Source organism: Ranitomeya variabilis, chromosome 3 (genome assembly GCF_051348905.1).
Source record: "Ranitomeya variabilis isolate aRanVar5 chromosome 3, aRanVar5.hap1, whole genome shotgun sequence".
NCBI classification, from domain to species: domain Eukaryota; kingdom Metazoa; phylum Chordata; class Amphibia; order Anura; family Dendrobatidae; genus Ranitomeya; species Ranitomeya variabilis.
The window spans coordinates 749652779-749670866 of NC_135234.1; the positions used below are offsets into that span (position 1 = coordinate 749652779).

The 18088-nt window shown below is 44.3% G+C and overlaps 1 protein-coding gene across 2 annotated transcripts in view; it reads left to right on the top strand.

Annotated features, from left to right (window-relative positions):
* Positions 1-18088, top strand: part of NOX4 (NADPH oxidase 4) — a 287217-nt gene that overhangs the window by 56454 nt on the left and 212675 nt on the right. For both annotated transcript variants that reach the window (XM_077298554.1, XM_077298555.1), the window contains exons 4-5: positions 3273-3357; positions 12499-12596. In XM_077298554.1, coding sequence (XP_077154669.1) covers positions 3273-3357; positions 12499-12596 — 183 coding nt within the window. The remainder of the gene's footprint in view (positions 1-3272; positions 3358-12498; positions 12597-18088) is intronic.

An 18088-nucleotide genomic window follows, 5' to 3' on the forward strand; every position in this document is an offset into this window, starting at 1 on the left:
TGTTGGGAGTCTGACTACTAGACCTCTAGCAATCCAAAGAGTCGAAATTGCGAGATGGCTTTACAAGTGCTCCATTCATTGTTCCATTTGTGGGACTGCATGAGAAAGCCAAGAACTGTACTCGCTCTTCTCTGGCAGTTACCTTGCCAATGAATGGAGCAGAGGCTGAGCGTGCGCATCTCCCCATCATTCAAGATGGGGCTGCAGGGTTCAACAGCCTCTTTCTTGGGTTCACTGGGGAACTTATGTCCAATAGATAGGGGTTAACTTGTTTTTTTGGAAAGACCTTTACATTTTGCTTATTAAATCTTGGGCTCCATGGCATCCTTTGATTACATTCAAGATGGTGATGTACAATAACAAATTGTATTGTGGTACCGTGTTAGCCAGAAAAATCGATGTGAATAGTTTTCTGCCCAATGATGACAGAAGTATTCTAGGAGTGATACCTTTATTGGCTAACCAGTATTCTGGTTAGCCAATAAAGGTATCACTCCTAGAATACTTCTGTCATCATTGGGCAGAAAAGTATTCACATCGATTCAAGATGGTGGAAATCCTTGAGACCATTGCAAATTGGCCATGACTTATTATAATACAAAGGGAAGGCTGCATAAATGTCATGGTAATTGCATGATTTTACATCGACTCACGGATGACCAACAGACGTCACCACGGTGTCCTAGCCTAAATCAAAGGAGCAATAGGAAGCTTTTGTGCCCCAACAGAATAGAAATAAAAGTGACCTTAGCTACATATTGCGTTTATAGCACCCATGTCCAGTTATGTAATCAAAGGGTCCCTGCAATGACAATAGAAAAAATTGGCGTCCGACTCAACGGGACTGGATTTTTTTTTTTTTTTCAAAAGAAAATATAGTGCACACAAAAGAAAAATTTACATGGCCCACATGACCCAGTCGAAGCGTTTTGACTGCACTAAGCATGAGTCATGAGTAAGACTGCTTAGTCCAGTTGAAACGCATCGACTGGGTCAAGTCGACCATGTAAATTTTTCTTTTATATGCACTATATTTTCTTTTGAAAAATGAAAAAAAAGGAAAATCTAGTCCTGTTGAGTGGGACTCCAATTTTTTCTATTTCCTTGATGTGAGGCCTGGGCGAGGCCGGTGTCTGAGCCCCAGGTGGATGAGCATAGAGCGACTAGGTGAGCTGGAATCAAGTTTTTATTCCAGTAATGACCTCAGGTCCTGCCAATGTCCCCCACTTAGTAACCCCAAGATGGATTCACAATGCTAGAACCTGAAGATTCACAAACTATTTATCCTCATGAATGTCGACTTCTACAACCTCTAGGCATAGCTTTTATACTAATTTTGCATTGATGATTTTGATCTGACCCTCAGATCAAAATAAGATATATCACGGACATGTGAATGGACCCATATACCGTATTTTTCGGACTATAGGACGCACCGGACTATAAGGCGCACCCAGGTTTTAGAGGTGGAAAATAGGGAAAAAAATATTTGAAGCAAAAAAAATGTGGTAAAATATTTAATAACATAAATAACATACTATTATATGTGGTGTTATTATATATAATAGTATGTTATTATGTTGGAAGCTGCGGGACCAGTGTGGTGTCTGGAAAGTACGATATGAAGACGCTGGAAGGTGAGTATAAGGGCTCATTTCCACATGCGAGGCACACGTCCGTATCTCGCATGTGGAAACCAAGCTCTGGCACCGGCACTTTGGAGCGGAGCTGTGCAGCTCCATGTGTTCCTATGCGGCCGCATGCTCCGCTCTGGAGTGCCGGCTCCACAGCTTGGTTTCCACATGCGAGATACGGACGTGTGCCTCGCATGTGGAAATGAGCCCTAAGAATGGGGTCACAGGGCTTATAGTGAAAGCACCACTCCATTGCTGCTTTAAAATCCCATGGGAGAACTATAACTCCCAGCATGTCCTGCAGATCCTATGACATGCTGGGAGTTATAGTTCATCAAAGGAGTGGCAGAGTGCTTTATTGTGTTTTGTAAAGACTGACCTCTTAATTGTGGCAGCCAGCCACACTGTTGTGCGGTAAAAGCTGGAGCATCCCATGGCTGCACACACAGAGCCCTCCCTGTTGTTGTTGCCTTTCCACAGCGCAGGACATAAGAGGAAGCTGCAGATTCTAGGTGGGAGTCTGAAGGACCTGTGATGATGTCAGAAGAGGGAGGGCTCTGAGCTGCAATGTGATGCTCCAGCCCGCCCACTTCTGACATCACACAGGTCCTCCTTGTGCACCACAGACAGCTCAGCGTCCAGCACAGGCAGGTAGACAGTGATCTCTTCTCTCCTGGCCCATGCTGCTGCTGCCTGCTCCCCCAGACACACAGATTCTCCCCAGAATCAGTGCTGGGGAAACTGTGTGTCCCTGCTTAAGTGCAGCATTCATTTGCTGCTCCCGGCTCACCGCTCAGCTGATCGGTGGGCGGGGAGACGCTAATAAATATTCACTGCACTTAATCAGCGGGGCCATGTGGTTTCCCCAGCAGCTGATTCCGGGCAGCGGGGACATCCTGAAGTGGGATAACAGTGCGATCCCACTCCCTGCTGCCCCCCTCCCCACATGCTATATCCGTACTATAAGACGCACCCACACTTTCCTCCCAAATTTGGAGGAAAAAAAGTGCGTCTTATAGTCGGAAAAATACGGTACTATCACAGGTATGAGTGATATCTGCAAAATCAATGGATAGCACTTGTATGTGAAAATTGGACGTATGACTGAGGCCTAAGAGGCATTTTCCTCTTAATAAATCAAGCGTGTCAGACTCCAGCATGCCTCATCAAAACCTGTGTGAAAACGTCCATCTTGATGACTCGGGGCCTATGGAAGATGAGAAGGAAATATCCAAACTGGCCTTGTTACCCACAGCAACCAATCAGAGCTCAGCTTTCATTTTTTAAACCACTGCGGAGAAATGAAAGCCACTTTGTGATGGGTTACTATGTGCAATAAAGTCAGTTTTACAATTAGACTAGTTTTTACATGACATGTGTTTTTTTTATGTTCCTCTGTAAACAATACAATTCCGATTTTTCCCAAAAGCTGACATGGACCACACATTAGCAGTCATCTGTCGTATGTTTCTTATGTAGGAAGGTTTCCTGCAATACTAGTATATAAATCACCGCACTGCGATAACAGACTCGGCTCTGCTATAGCTGAATTGTAGTGTTACCATGGTAACTGATCTGTCTGCCGCCATCACTTCTATATTATGAGTGGTATATATATATATATTTTTATTTCTATAGATTGTAAGCAGGAAAACCAGAAGACTTCTGCATAAGTACAAATCATTCCATGCAGCTTGTGGCATCGCCATATGCGTCTTTTCAGGTAATGTTTAGAATGTCGCCCCCTCAAAAAATACCTCAATTTAACTTAAAAGAAAGTCCGTATTCTTTAAGCCATATTGGTCAGCTTTGAGAAAGACCTAATTTGCGTACTTTTTTTCCCATGTTGCGTTGTCAATAATACTCCATGCCCAGTTGGCCTTCTTAAAAGGGAAGTTAGGTGAAAACAAGTTATCACCTATTGAAATGATAATTTTTAGATCTGTATGGGGTCCAACTGCTGGGACCCACACAAAATCGTTAGAACGGGGAACTTTATCTTCATTAGAATGGATCAGCTGTGACTCTCCACCATTCATTTTGAGCACTACACTCTACTTTTCTTTTTACGGCAGCTCGATAGAATGAATGGAGCATCCGACATGTTCCATTGTGTAACAGAGATAAAAGTGCCCTGTAGGGGATACAATACCCCCATTCTGCCAATCAGCGGGTCCTCAACAGATCAGCAAGTTAACTTATTTTCACCAGGCAACACCTTTAAGGAGGACCAATTCCTTCCAGACTTGTATCTAGAACACCTGTCCTTCAATCATTAAGGCCCCATTTTCTCAAGTACGAGAAAAATGGACTGGTTAGTTTGATCAGACTCTGATCAGAGTTTTTTCAGAGTTTCGTCAGAGAGTAGTCCGAGTGTCATCAGTTTTTCTGGTACGTGGAATAAAAGGAAACATTTCTCCACCTTCTCCACACTGTAGGATAAGTTGTGTCCTATAGGAGCTGACCTGTAATACCTGAGAACCACTAAACAGTTGACAGAGCCATGGCAGGAGCTGAAAACAGCTAATCGGTGGTGGTGCCAGGTGGTGGTCCCCACAGATCTGATAATTATGTCTTATCCTAGGGTTAGGACATCAATGTCATAGCTGTGAAACACCCCTGCTACTCTACAACAGTAATTTTGCATCTCCTATGATATGTTTTTACCTTTCCAAACCCATTGTGATCTGATGTCAACAATATTGGCAGTATAACCACAGCTTAGCTGGACACCAAGGATGTATAAATGTAAGAGTTCCTGTTAGTCTGGAGCTCCATTTGTAAGGTCTGAACTAGGTTTAGATGAAGTTCTTACTCAACAACAAGATCCATAGGCAATGAGTCACACAATATGCTCAATCTTCTACCTTTGCAAATGCATTGAGTTCCAACAGCAACTGTCACTGTCAAACAGAAATCTTCCAGAAGGTCTCACCTAATGTCTTGACTTGGTTTGAGGCCTTGACCTTCTTTTTACTCACTTATTGAGCTTACTACAAATCGAACCAGGTTATCATGATATCATGTTTATTTATCATGTCTTTTCTTTCCAAAGTTGGTCATTTCGCACCACTCATCACTAAGAAAAAAAGGACAAATCTGTATAGTGCTCCCATAGGACAGTAGGAGTTGAGTAAACCAGCAAACCATGGAGATTTCAATTATAAATTTTGAGGTGGACCTCATGCTTAATAAAAACTACCATTAACTTTTTGGAGGAGGGAAATACCAGTATGGATTCCCATTCTTCAAAAGGAATGTCTATCTTTTTGCATCTATAGTACGAAAGTTGGGTTTGGTCTTTTCTTCTATAAGTTGCACACTTTGTGTAACCCAATTGTTTTGCAATTTGCAGTCAAATATTATGGTCAATAAAGGGCTCTCCATTCTCCTGTTCCGTTGACCTCCATTAGCCATAGGCTTGCTCAATAGTCAGGGGCTCCTCTTGTGCTGGCCAAATTATTCATGTAACCTAAGCCTTCCTTTCCAATCTCCAAATCGATCGCCTTCTGGACATTCTCTGAATATTTTCTTGTGGTCATGGGTGGCCTCTACATCTCCACATCTGTGGGTATTTTTGTTACTTTGCGGACAATTTATTACATTAGCAAATATATTAGTGATATCTTACAGAAACCTCTCAGATATTTTAGGATTTAGAAGGATTTCGTCTTCCAGGAGAGATTGCGAAATAAATTATTCATCAAAAAGTATCAGAGGTCATCCCAGGCTTTCCTTATCAACTCCTACATAATCTTAACTATATTTACTGCACTGCTGAGCCTGTTAGTCAGCAAACACGATGTGGTTCATGGGAAGGAGAGGACTTGAACAGGATTTTAAATTATCAAGAAGTATTGCCATGGAAACAGCCGGAATAAGATATACAGGTACCTCGAGATATTCCTGGAGAAACCACAATTATTTCATCTGGGGTTTTTTTTGTCTTAGATCCATATGTGCTCATTTCTCAATCTTTTTTTTAAAGAAATTTTTGTAAGTGAAAAATAATAATACGTTTTAACTTTAGCAGAATCTGGGTCAGAAATGGGACCTTTGCTTTGTATTTTGACTAGATTGGGGATCCTTAGCTCAGTCAGGCCCCATTCTCAATTCCAGTTACCAATTACATCTTGGGGCCTGAACCACTGTGGATACTTGTGGGGCTTTGGTACCTAATGGGTATTTGTTGATCCAATCCAGTTGAGAAGAGGTAGAAATGTTGCTATATTTTTCCAAGACGATAGTTGACTTGTCTTAATCCATACTATCCATAGACTTCAGTGCAGATGAATGTCCACTTCTCTCATTTGTGGCTGCAGTTGAATGTCCAAATGGGTCTCACATGTGGGATATCTGTCTCCATCTTCCCTATTTTGACAAATTCTTTAAAGGGGTATTCCAGCCTAAACAAGTTGTTACCTATCCACTTTATAGATGATACCTGGTATATGTGTGTTGTTAGCACTGCTAGGATCTCCACTGACCACCATGATCCATGCATTTTGTCCTCCTATCACTAGATGTTCATACGACACTATTCGCAATTCCGACTAGTCTAACTAATTAAACTATGAGGTTCCATAAGATTAAAACACTGATTTTTCTATTTTACGATTTTGAAGACAACTTGCCCTCAACATTTGGGTTGCTAGAAATAGCTTTACATGATGAAGGCAATGTTTTAATTAGTTAATAGTGGCAAATCCTGTTGTCAGGTTAGTTTTAACCAGACAACTCCTTCTGAATTCTTATATTTCCACCTACTAAAACATTAAACATGTATTCACCTCTGGTGCCGGTGTAACTACAATGGTGTTGGCACTTGCTCTCCTGGGGCTCTCGTGACATTGTGGTATCACACGATCCCTACAGCCATCCGGAGGAAGTTAAAGAGCAAGTAACAGCTCTCATTTCCTCCAGAAGTCAATTACGTCCATAGTAGCAATGTCACGCTATCCCTGGGAGAGCCAGTGCCAACACCACGTGAACAGCACTCTCATTGGAGGTGACCTAATCACCACAACAGAGCAGTCAATCAATCCCATAAAAAATATCTCTTTATTAAATATACAATTAAAACAGTATACAGAAACAGATACAATGGTCAGAAGATAGTAGAATACCATATGGCCGTGCAAAAAACCAAAAAGGGCCCAAGGTACCACCCACTATACAGACACACCAGTATCAGGAAGGTATTAGCCCATAAGTAGGACAACTGAGTATATACAGAGATGAGCCACTAGTAAATGAACAGCATATAATCATTGCAGATAGAACGGCCACATTTTACCTGGTGTGTAGACAGTGGGGGATCCGGAGCCCACCCCGACGCGCGTTTCAGAGCAAACAGCTGCTCCTTCCTCAGGGGGCGTGTAAAATGTATGTTACAACTTTATTATTTCTCATCGGAGGTGAGCATAGGTGTCATTTTACCGACGAGAAATATAGAGATTCAGAATGGTTGAGAAATTTAGAGATTCAGAATGGTTGTCCGAATAGTGGACGACCCTTTTAAAGTGGAAAGTGCATTCACAATCTTTCCTTCCATGTATCGTCTCCTGGACATGATCTTGCACCCAGGAGAGAATCGGAGAGGACGAGAAATACAAATCTACGATTCTGGTGATCAGCAGGCTCCCTGCAGTGAAGTGATAAGATATTTGTTTTTACACTTTATGTTATATGATTTAATAAATGTTCAGTCGTACAAGGTGACGCGAAGAAGATGAAGAAAATGAAGAGCAAGGAAACTCCCTTTCTTCACCCCCATTTTTCTGTGTCATTTACAGAGTGAAATAGAGTGCACTTTGTGATGTTCCTCATGTTTTAGGGGCCATCAAAAATTGGGATCATTTTGATAATAAGATCTGTTCCCCTATTATTGTGACGCCAATGGCAAAATAAAAAAATATGCTTGCTTTTTTCTATAAAATATGTAAAAACCAAGCACATGAGCTCAGTATCTTTCCCTGCCAAATAAGCTCCACATATAATGAGCCGCACTCCGCAGGTGACCGAATGTCACGATCCCGATGCTCTTTTGCATGCTGGAACAGTGCGACTTGGCAGCACTGGAGCGTACGGAATGGACATTTCAAATGGTTTAATTTTCCCTTCGTTTGCCTGTGTCAACCTTTTTTACAGATTGTAGGTGATGTCATTGTCTGGCTAAGTGTCTGCAGCAGATGGGAAAACCACGATTAGCAATTATCTTGCGGTTGATACTGAAGTCAGCTGTCCGCAGACAGACATGTGATAACGCAGATCCCTGTCCACCATCACTTGTGTCAGTATGCACTACAGATGTATTATGTTTAATATAGCTTTATTCTCCCCTTCCACCCCCCAGTGAATTCTTGTGTACTGCCGTTGATTTCCCACCGAGGCTCTTACAGCAGCTTTCTCTCTTTTTCTGTAGCGGCCTTCATAAAGAAGCCATATGTGCTTAGTGCTGGTTGTCATTCATCCACAGATGCTCCCATTGTATCTCAGTTCATGGATATGAAAGAGTGGTGACTCAGTAATTGTTGATTTTCTTGTGGGACCTTCGGAAAAAATGCAATAATCAGTCATAAAAAAGACTATTGAGCACTGAGCAATCTTCTTTCCTATTGATGCACTTATGACAAATTACTCACGATCATATCATAGATCATAAAGAGCAAAACTCTTAACTCTTGTTTTATTGGGAGTCTGGTTATGTCCTTGCTTGGTTAAAGCAGCAAGGAAGCTATCATTTTGTCACAAAGTCACCCAAATTATATTGAAATTCATAGCCCATACTTTCCTATCCATTCCCTTCCCTTTTCTATTCTAAAACTTCTACACCAATCGGTTGTAGCATTAAAAAAGTTGACAGGTGAATTAAATAATGATTGTCTAGTGACAACGGCAACTGTCAGGGGTGAAAGATTTGAGGCAGGAAATGATGGTCAATTCTTCAAGTTGATGTTTTCAATCAGTAAACATAGGCAAACGTAAGGATCCAACAGACTCTGACAATGGTCAATCTGTAATGTCTAGATGACTGGATCAGAGTATCTCCAAATAACAGGTCTTGTGGAGTGTTTCTGGTATATGGCAGGTCTTCTGAGATGTTCCTGTTATATGGTAGATCTTGAGGGTTGTTTCTGATATACAGGTCTTGTGAGGTGTTCCTTGAATATGACAGCTCTCTGCGTGTGTTCCCGATATATAATAGGTATTGTAGAGTGTTCCCTATAACCAGCACATTTTGTACGATGTTCCCTAGTTTAAGGCAGGTCTCGTGATGTATTCCTGGTATACAGCAGGTTTTGTAGAGTGTTCCCAATACACAGCACGGCTTGTAGGGTGCTCCCAATACACAGTAGGGCTTGTAGGGTGCTCCCAATACACAGCAGGGCTTGTAGGGTGCTCCTAATACACAGCAGGGCTTGTAGGGTGCTCCCAATTCACAGCAGGGCTTGTAGGGTGCTCCTAATACACAGCAGGGCTTGTAGGATGTTCCCAATACACAGCAGGGCTTGTAGGGTGCTCCCAATACACAGCAGGGCTTGTAGGGTGCTTCCAATACACAGCAGGGCTTGTAAGGTGTTCTCAATAAATAGCAGAGCTTGTAGAATGTTCCCAACACAAAGAAGGGCTTGTAGGATGTTCCTAATACACAGCAGGGCTTGTAGGGTGCTCCCAATACACAGCAGGGCTTGAAGGGTGCTCCCAATACACAGCAGGGCTTGTAGGGCGCTCCCAATACACAGCTGGGCTTGTAGGGTGTTCCCAATACATAGCAGGGCTTGTAGTGTGTTCCCAATACACAGCAGGGCTTGTAGGGTGCTCCCAATACACAGCAGGGCTTGTAGGGTGTTCCCAATACACAGCACGGTTTGTAGGGTGCTCCAAATACACAGCAGGGCTTGTAGGGTGCTCCCAATACACAGCAGGGCTTGTAGGGTGTTGCCAATATACAGCAGGGCTTATAGGGTGCTCCCAATACACAGCAGGGCTTGTAAGGTGTTCCCAATACACAGCAGGGCTTGTAGGGTGTTCCCAATACACAGCATGGCTTTTAGGGTGTTCCCAATACCCAGCAGGGCTTGTAGGGTGCTCCCAATACACAGCAGGGCTTGTAGGGTGTTCCCAATACACAGCAGAGCTTGTAGGGTGTTCCCAATACACAGCAGGGCTTGTAGGGTGCTCCCAATACACAGCAGGACTTGTAGGGTGCTCCCAATACACAGCAGGGCTTGTAGGGTGCTCCCAATACACAGCAGGGCTTGTAGGGTGCTCCCAATACACAGCAGGGCTTGTAGGGTGCTCCCAATACACAGCAGGGCTTGTAGGGTGCTCCCAATACACAGCAGGGCTTGTAGGGTGCTCCCAATACACAGCAGGGCTTGTAGGGTGCTCCTAATACACAGCAGGGCTTGTAGGATGTTCCCAATACACAGCAGGGCTTGTAGGGTGTTCCCAATACCCAGCAGGGCTTGTAGGGTGTTCCCAATACACAGCAGGGCTTGTAGGGTGCTCCCAATTCACAGCAGGGCTTGTAGGGTGCTCCCAATACACAGCAGGGCTTGTAGGGTGCTCCCAATACACAGCAGGGCTTGTAGGGTGCTCCTAATACACAGCAGGGCTTGTAGGGTGCTCCCAATACACAGCAGGGCTTGTAGGGTGCTCCCAATACACAGCAGGGCTTGTAGGGTGCTCCTAATACACAGCAGGGCTTGTAGGATGTTCCCAATACACAGCAGGGCTTGTAGGGTGCTCCCAATACACAGCAGGGCTTGTAGGGTGCTTCCAATACACAGCAGGGCTTGTAAGGTGTTCTCAATAAATAGCAGAGCTTGTAGAATGTTCCCAACACAAAGAAGGGCTTGTAGGATGTTCCTAATACACAGCAGGGCTTGTAGGGTGCTCCCAATACACAGCAGGGCTTGAAGGGTGCTCCCAATACACAGCAGGGCTTGTAGGGCGCTCCCAATACACAGCTGGGCTTGTAGGGTGTTCCCAATACATAGCAGGGCTTGTAGTGTGTTCCCAATACACAGCAGGGCTTGTAGGGTGCTCCCAATACACAGCAGGGCTTGTAGGGTGTTCCCAATAGACAGCAGGGCTTGTAGGGTGCTCCCAATACACAGCAGGGCTTGTAGGGTGCTCCTAATACACAGCTGGGTTTGTAGGGTGTTCCCAATACACAGCAGGGCTTGTAGGGTGCTCCCAATACACAGCAGGGCTTGTAGGGTGCTCCCAATACACAGCAGGGCTTGTAGGGTGTTTCCAATACACAGCAGGGCTTGTAGGGTGCTCCCAATACACAGCAGGGCTTGTAGGGTGTTCCCAATACACAGCAGGGCTTGTAGGGTGCTCCCAATACACAGCGGGGCTTGTAGGGTGCTCCCAATACACAGCACGGCTTGTAGGGTGCTCCCAATACACAGCAGGGCTTGTAGGGTGCTCCCAATACACAGCAGGGCTTGTAGGGTGTTCCCAATACACAGCAGGGCTTGTAGGGTGCTCCCAATGCACAGCAGAGCTTGTAGGGTGTTCCCAATACACAGCAGGGCTTGTAGGGTGCTCCCAATGCACAGCAGAGCTTGTAGGGTGTTCCCAATACACAGCAGGGCTTGTAGGGTGTTTCCAATACACAACAGGGCTTGTAGGGTGTTCCCAATACACAGCAGGGCTTGTAGGGTGTTTCCAATACACAACAGGGCTTGTAGGGTGTTTCCAGTATAAGGCAGGTCTTGTGTGACATTCAGAGTTTACATCAGGCCTTGTAGGGTGTTTTCTGTATTTACAGATTCTTGTGAGGTGTTTCCTACTGTGGGTTTTTCTGGGTGTTCCCGTACGTTGCAGGTCATGTAGGATGCTCCTAGTATATGGCAGGTTTTATGTGGTGTGCGCCGTAAAAAGCAGGTCTTCTGCTGTGATCAGTATATACAAAAAAGTCATCTAAGAAAATTGGTGAACCAGCAATAGGTTGATGGACACCAAGACTTGATCATGCACGTGGGGAATAAAGGCTAGCCCGTCTGGTCTGATCCAGCAGAAGAGTTATTGTATACAGATACAAATTGCTGAAAATGTTTTGCTGGTTATGATAATTAGTTGTCAAAACACGCATATCATCACAGCCTGCTACCCACAGATCAGTTAGAATATCCATGTTGACGTTTTCCAACATTTAATGGACATTTGAGCATCAGAACTGAAACATGGAGCAATGGAAGAAGGCGGCCTGATAAATCATGTTTTACATCATGTGGACATCCTGGTGTGTGTGCGTCACTTACCTGGAAAAGAGGTGGCACCATGGCATTGAGACAAGCCAGAAGAAGCAGTGTGATGGGGCAGTATTCGGCTGGTAAAACTTTGAATTCCAGTGGATAGTACCCGTACCACTTACCAAAATATTGTACAGATCAAGAGACCAGGTTATCCCCTTCATGGCAGCAGTATTCCCTAATAGCAGTGCCTTTTTCATCAGGTTTATGCCCCTGACGCACTAGAAAAACTGCTAAGGAGCAAGCCAAAGAGTTCCGTGTGATGACCTCCACCCAAATTAGTCAGATCTTCTTAATGTGTGGGATGTGCTGGGAAAGTCGTTGGGTGGAGACCTCGATGCGTAACTTGAAGGACTAAAATGACCTGCTGATAATGCAGAGCATCTTCGGAAATCTTATGGAGTCTTATACCTTGTCAAAGCTGTTTTGATGCCTTAAAGGGGGACCCACACAATATTACGTTGTAGTATCTTCACCTACAGTCCCATAAAAACCACACATACCAACAGCAGTGCACAGATATAGCACACGGACCTTATCTGTAGTGTATTATTCCAGACAAAGTACTAATTGCTTCTTCTCCTTCTCTGTAGCTATGCACGTGGGAGCTCACATCATCAATGCCGATAACTTTTCAATAAACTACAACACTGAATATGAAGCACTTAATGTTGCCCGATATAAAAATGAGGTAAGTGGTTGTGATGTTTATTCCGCTTATGTTATACACAAAATTACTTACACATGTGTCCTTCCTTACCTTTCCTCTTGGCTCAGTATGTATTGAGATGAGTTCCATGCATGAGATGACCAGCTTGGAGACACTCTGTTGGTTGATGTTTACGCCATAGGTGTCGATGGGTGATTGTTATGTGTACAGGAGCCTAAAAGTATTTTGTTAACATATCACAATATGAATTTGTTATGTGAATTGTGAAAATTGAAGAAAGAAAGGGGACTGGAACTCTAGTGACTAGGGTTGAGCGAAACGGGTCGATCATTTTCAAAAGTCGCCGACTTTTGGCTAAGTCGGCGTCTCATGAAACCCGATCCGACCCCTGTGCTTGTCGGCCATGCGGTACGCGACTTTCGCGCCAAAGTCGCGTTTCAATGACGCGAAAAGCGCCATTTCTCAGCCAATGAAGGTGAACGCAGAGTGTGGGCAGCGTGATGACATAGATCCTGGTCCCCACCATCTTAGAGAAGGGCATTGCAGTGATTGGCTTGCTGTCTGCGGCGTCACAGGGGCTATAAAGGGGCGTTCCCGCCGACCGCCATCTTACTGCTGCTGATCTGAGCTTAGGGACAGGTTGCTGCCGCTTCATCAGAAGCAGGGAGAGCGTTAGGCAGGGTCCACTAACCACCAAACCGCTTGTGCTGCAGCGATTTCCACTGTCCAACACCACCTTCGGTGTGCAGGAACAGTGGAAGCTATTTTTTTTTTTTTTTCCCCTCAGCGCTGTAGCTCATTGGGCTGCCCTAGAAGGCTCCGTGATAGCTGTATTGCTGTGTGTACGCCACTGTGGAAACCAACTGCTTTTTTCAAAGCACATATCCTCTTGTTCCTTCCTTTCTGCACAGCTATCTTTTTTGTTTGTCCACACTTTTTATTTAATTTGTGCATCAGTCCACTCCTATTGCTGCCTGCCATACCTGGCTTACATTACTGCAGGGAGATAGTAATTGTAGGACAGTTTTTTTTTTTTTTTTGATTTTTTTTTGGGGGAGATTAAGATTGGCATTTCTGCTACAGTGCCATCCCTGTGTGTGCCATCTCTCACTGAGTGGGCCATAGAAAGCCTATTTATTTTTTCCGTGATTTGTGTTCTAAAATCTACCTCAACACAGAAACACTACATCAATCAGTGGGAGAAAAATATTGGCCTCAGTCAGGGCTTGTGTGCCACTGCTGTGTGTGCGCTATCTCTCATTCAGTGGGCTATAGCAAGCCTATATTTTTTTTTTTTTTTTTTTTTTAATATTATTTGGTTTCAAAAGTCTCCCTGAAAAAAAAAAAAAACCTAAAAAAACAGTGGGAGAGTAATATTGCCCTTTCAGCTTGTGTGCCAGTCTTGACTCCTGGGTGTGCCACCTCTCTCCCTCTCATTCAGTGGGCCATAGAAAGCCTATTTTTTTTTTTTTTTAAATATTATTGGGTTTCTAAAGTCTCCCTGAAAAAAACAAAAAATACATAAAAAAACAGTGGGAGAGTAATATTGCCCTTTCAGCTTGTGTGCCAGTCTTGACTCCTGGGTGTGCCACCTCTCTCCCTCTCATTCAGTGGGCCATAGAAAGCCTTTTTTTTTTTTGGTTTTTTTAATATTATTTGGTTTCTAAAGTCTCCCTGAAAAAAACAAAAAAAAACATAAAAAACAGTGGGAGAGTAATATTGCCCTTTCAGCTTGTGCGCCAGTCTTGACTCCTGGTTGTGCCACCTCTCTCTCTCTAATTGTGGGCCATAGAAAGCCTTTTTTTTTTTTTAAAATATTATTGGGTTTCTAAAGTCTCCCTGAAAAAACAAAAAATACATAAAAAAACAGTGGGAGAGTAATATTGCCCTTTCAGCTTGTGTGCCAGTCTTGACTCCTGGGTGTGCCACCTCTCTCCCTTTCATTCAGTGGGCCATAGAAAGCCTATTTATTTTTTCCGTGATTTGTGTTCTAAATTCTACCTCAACACAAAAACACTACATCAATCAGTGGGAGAAAAATATTGGCCTCAGTCAGGGCTTGTGTGCCACTGCTGTGTGTGCTATCTCTCATTCAGTGGGCTATAGCAAGCCTATTTTTTTTTTTTTTTTTTTTTTTTTAATATTATTTGGTTTCTAAAGTCTCCCTGAAAAAAAAAAAAAACCTAAAAAAACAGTGGGAGAGTAATATTGCCCTTTCAGCTTGTGTGCCAGTCTTGACTCCTGGGTGTGCCACCTCTCTCCCTCTCATTCAGTGGGCCATAGAAAGCCTATTTATTTTTTTTTTTAAATATTATTCGGTTTCTAAAGTCTCCCTGAAAAAACAAAAAATACATAAAAAAACAGTGGGAGAGTAATATTGCCCTTTCAGCTTGTGTGCCAGTCTTGACTCCTGGGTGTGCCACCTCTCTCCCTTTCATTCAGTGGGCCATAGAAAGCCTATTTTTTTTTTTTTAATATTATTTGGTTTCTAATTCTCCCTGAAAAAAAAAAAAAAACCTAAAAAAACAGTGGGAGAGTAATATTGCCCTTTCAGCTTGTGTGCCAGTCTTGACTCCTGGGTGTGCCACCTCTCTCCCTCTCATTCAGTGGGCCATAGAAAGCCTATTTATTTTTTTTTTTAAATATTATTGGGTTTCTAAAGTCTCCCTGAAAAAACAAAAAATACATAAAAAAACAGTGGGAGAGTAATATTGCCCTTTCAGCTTGTGTGCCAGTCTTGACTCCTGGGTGTGCCACCTCTCTCCCTCTCATTCAGTGGGCCATAGAAAGCCTTTTTTTTTTTTGGTTTTTTTAATATTATTTGGTTTCTAAAGTCTCCCTGAAAAAAACAAAAAAAACATAAAAAACAGTGGGAGAGTAATATTGCCCTTTCAGCTTGTGCGCCAGTCTTGACTCCTGGTTGTGCCACCTCTCTCTCTCTAATTGTGGGCCATAGAAAGCCTTTTTTTTTTTTTTTTTTAATATTATTTGGTTTCTAAAGTCTCCCTGAGAAAAAAAAATAAATAAATTAGGTGGGAGATTAATATTGACATTAGTGCTTGAGTGACAGTCCTGCGTGTGTGTCATCTCTGTGATTTTGTGCCACAGAAAACAGAGTGTGTAACATTGTGCCTGATTTTCCTTGTGGTCTCACCAACCTGTTAAGGGATATTGAAATCATACTGAAGTTATAGCTCACCGTGTAAGTTGTTTGATAGCAACAAATAAAGTTACTTTGGTTAAGATTTTAAAACAATGAGGAAGTCTGGTGCAAGAGGTCGTCGTGGGCGTTCATTGTCAGCTGGTAATGATGGTAGTGGTAGTGGAGCATCAGGTGGTCGTGGGGATAAAAATATTCCACCTAAGTCTGGAGCTGTGGAGCCAGTTTCGTCGTCAGGCTACACAAGGCCTCGAACGCTCTCTTTTCTGGGAGTAGGAAAACCGCTTTTAAAGGCGGAGCAGCAACAGCAAGTTTTGGCTTACATTGCAGACTCAGCCTCTAGCTCTTTTGCCTCCTCTTCCGAAACTGGTAAATGTAAAAGCAGCGCGTCGCTTGTGGATGTTCACGGTCAGGGACAAGTCGCTTCCTTGTCCTCCTCAGCAAAAACTACAACAAGAGAGAAGGATGCAGCAGGCGACACAACGGGTCACTCCATGGAGCTCTTTACACATACCGTCCCTGGCTTAGAAAGTGAAACATTTAACAGGCCATGCCCATTACAAGTATATTCTGACATGGAGTGCACTGATGCACAGCCACAGCCAGAGTACTATGCTGCTCCTTTGACTCAGACCACCACATTGCCCTCTCAGGGTACAGATCCACAATCAGACCCTGATGAGACTATGTTGCCCCGCCACGAACGCTATACCACCGACCGACACAGTGACACAGACGAAGTTGCACACGAGCTCGAAGAGGAGGTAATAGATGACCCAGTTATTGACCCCGATTGGCAGCCATTGGGGGAACAGGGTGCAGGCGGCAGTAGTTCAGAAGCGGAGGTGGAGGAGGGGCCGCAGCAGGCATCAACATCGCAACAGGTTCCATCTGCCGGGCCCGTATCTGGACCAAAACGCGTGTCAAAGCCAAAACCTGTTGGAGCACAGCGTTGCCATCCGGTTAAAGCTCAGTCTGCAATCCCTGAAAAGGGATCAGAGTCTAGGAAGAGTGCAGTCTGGCATTTTTTTAAACAACATCCAACTGATCAGCGCAAAGTCATCTGTCAAAAATGTTCAACTAGCTTAAGCAGAGGTCAGAATCTGAAAAGTCTAAATACTAGTTGCATGCATAGACACTTAACCACCATGCATTCTCAAGCCTGGACTAACTACCAAACGTCCCTCAAGGTTGTAGCACCCTCGGCCAATGAAGCTAGTCAGCAACGCAACATCCCTTCCGTCACTGTAAGGCCACCATTTTCCGCACCACCGGCAGTATCTGTGCAGGTTTCTTTGCCAGCCAAAAGCAGTCAGGGTCAGGGAATCACCAGTTTTGTAGGAGGAAATATTGCATGTAGGGCACCGGCGGAAACAATACCGTCTCCAACCGTCTCTCAGTCTGCCATGTCCACCGGCACACCCGAAAGTTCCACGATCTACAGCTCTCCAGTCCAGCTCACCCTACATGAGACTCTGGTTAGAAAAAGGAAGTACTTATCCTCGCATCCGCGTACACAGGGTTTTAACGCCCACATAGCTAGACTAATCTCGTTAGAGATGATGCCCTACCGGTTAGTTGAAAGCGAAGCTTTCAAAGCCCTGATGGAGTACGCTGAACCACGATACGAGCTACCCAGTCGACACTTTTTTTCCAGAAAAGCCATCCCAGCCCTGCACCAGCATGTTAAACAGCGCATCGTCCATGCACTCAGGCAATCTGTGAGTACAAAGGTGCACCTGACTACAGATGCATGGACCAGTAGGCATGGCCAGGGACGTTATGTGTCCATCACGGCACACTGGGTGAATGTGGTGGATGCAGGGTCCACAGGCGACATCAATTTAGGGACAGTTGTGCCTAGCCCACGGTCTAGGAAACAGTTGGCTGTAGGCGTTCGCACCCCCTCCTCCTCCTCCTCGTCCTCCTGCAGAAGCTACAGCTCTTCCACAGAACGCAGTCGGCCAACCACTCCATCGGCAGATGACACTGTTGCACACCAGTTGTCCCATTATGGGCCAGCTACTGCCAAGCGTCAGCAGGCTGTATTGGCTATGAAGTGTTTGGGCGACAACAGACACACCGCGGAAGTTCTGTCCGAGTTCTTGCAACAAGAAACGCAGTCGTGGCTGGGCACAGTAGATCTTGAGGCAGGCAAGGTAGTGAGTGATAACGGAAGGAATTTCATGGCTGCCATCTCCCTTTCCCAACTGAAACACATTCCTTGCCTGGCTCACACCTTAAACCTGGTGGTGCAGTGCTTATTGAAAACTTATCCTGGGTTCTCCGACCTGCTCCTCAAAGTGCGTGCACTTTGCTCACATATCCGACGTTCGCCTGTACACGCCAGCCG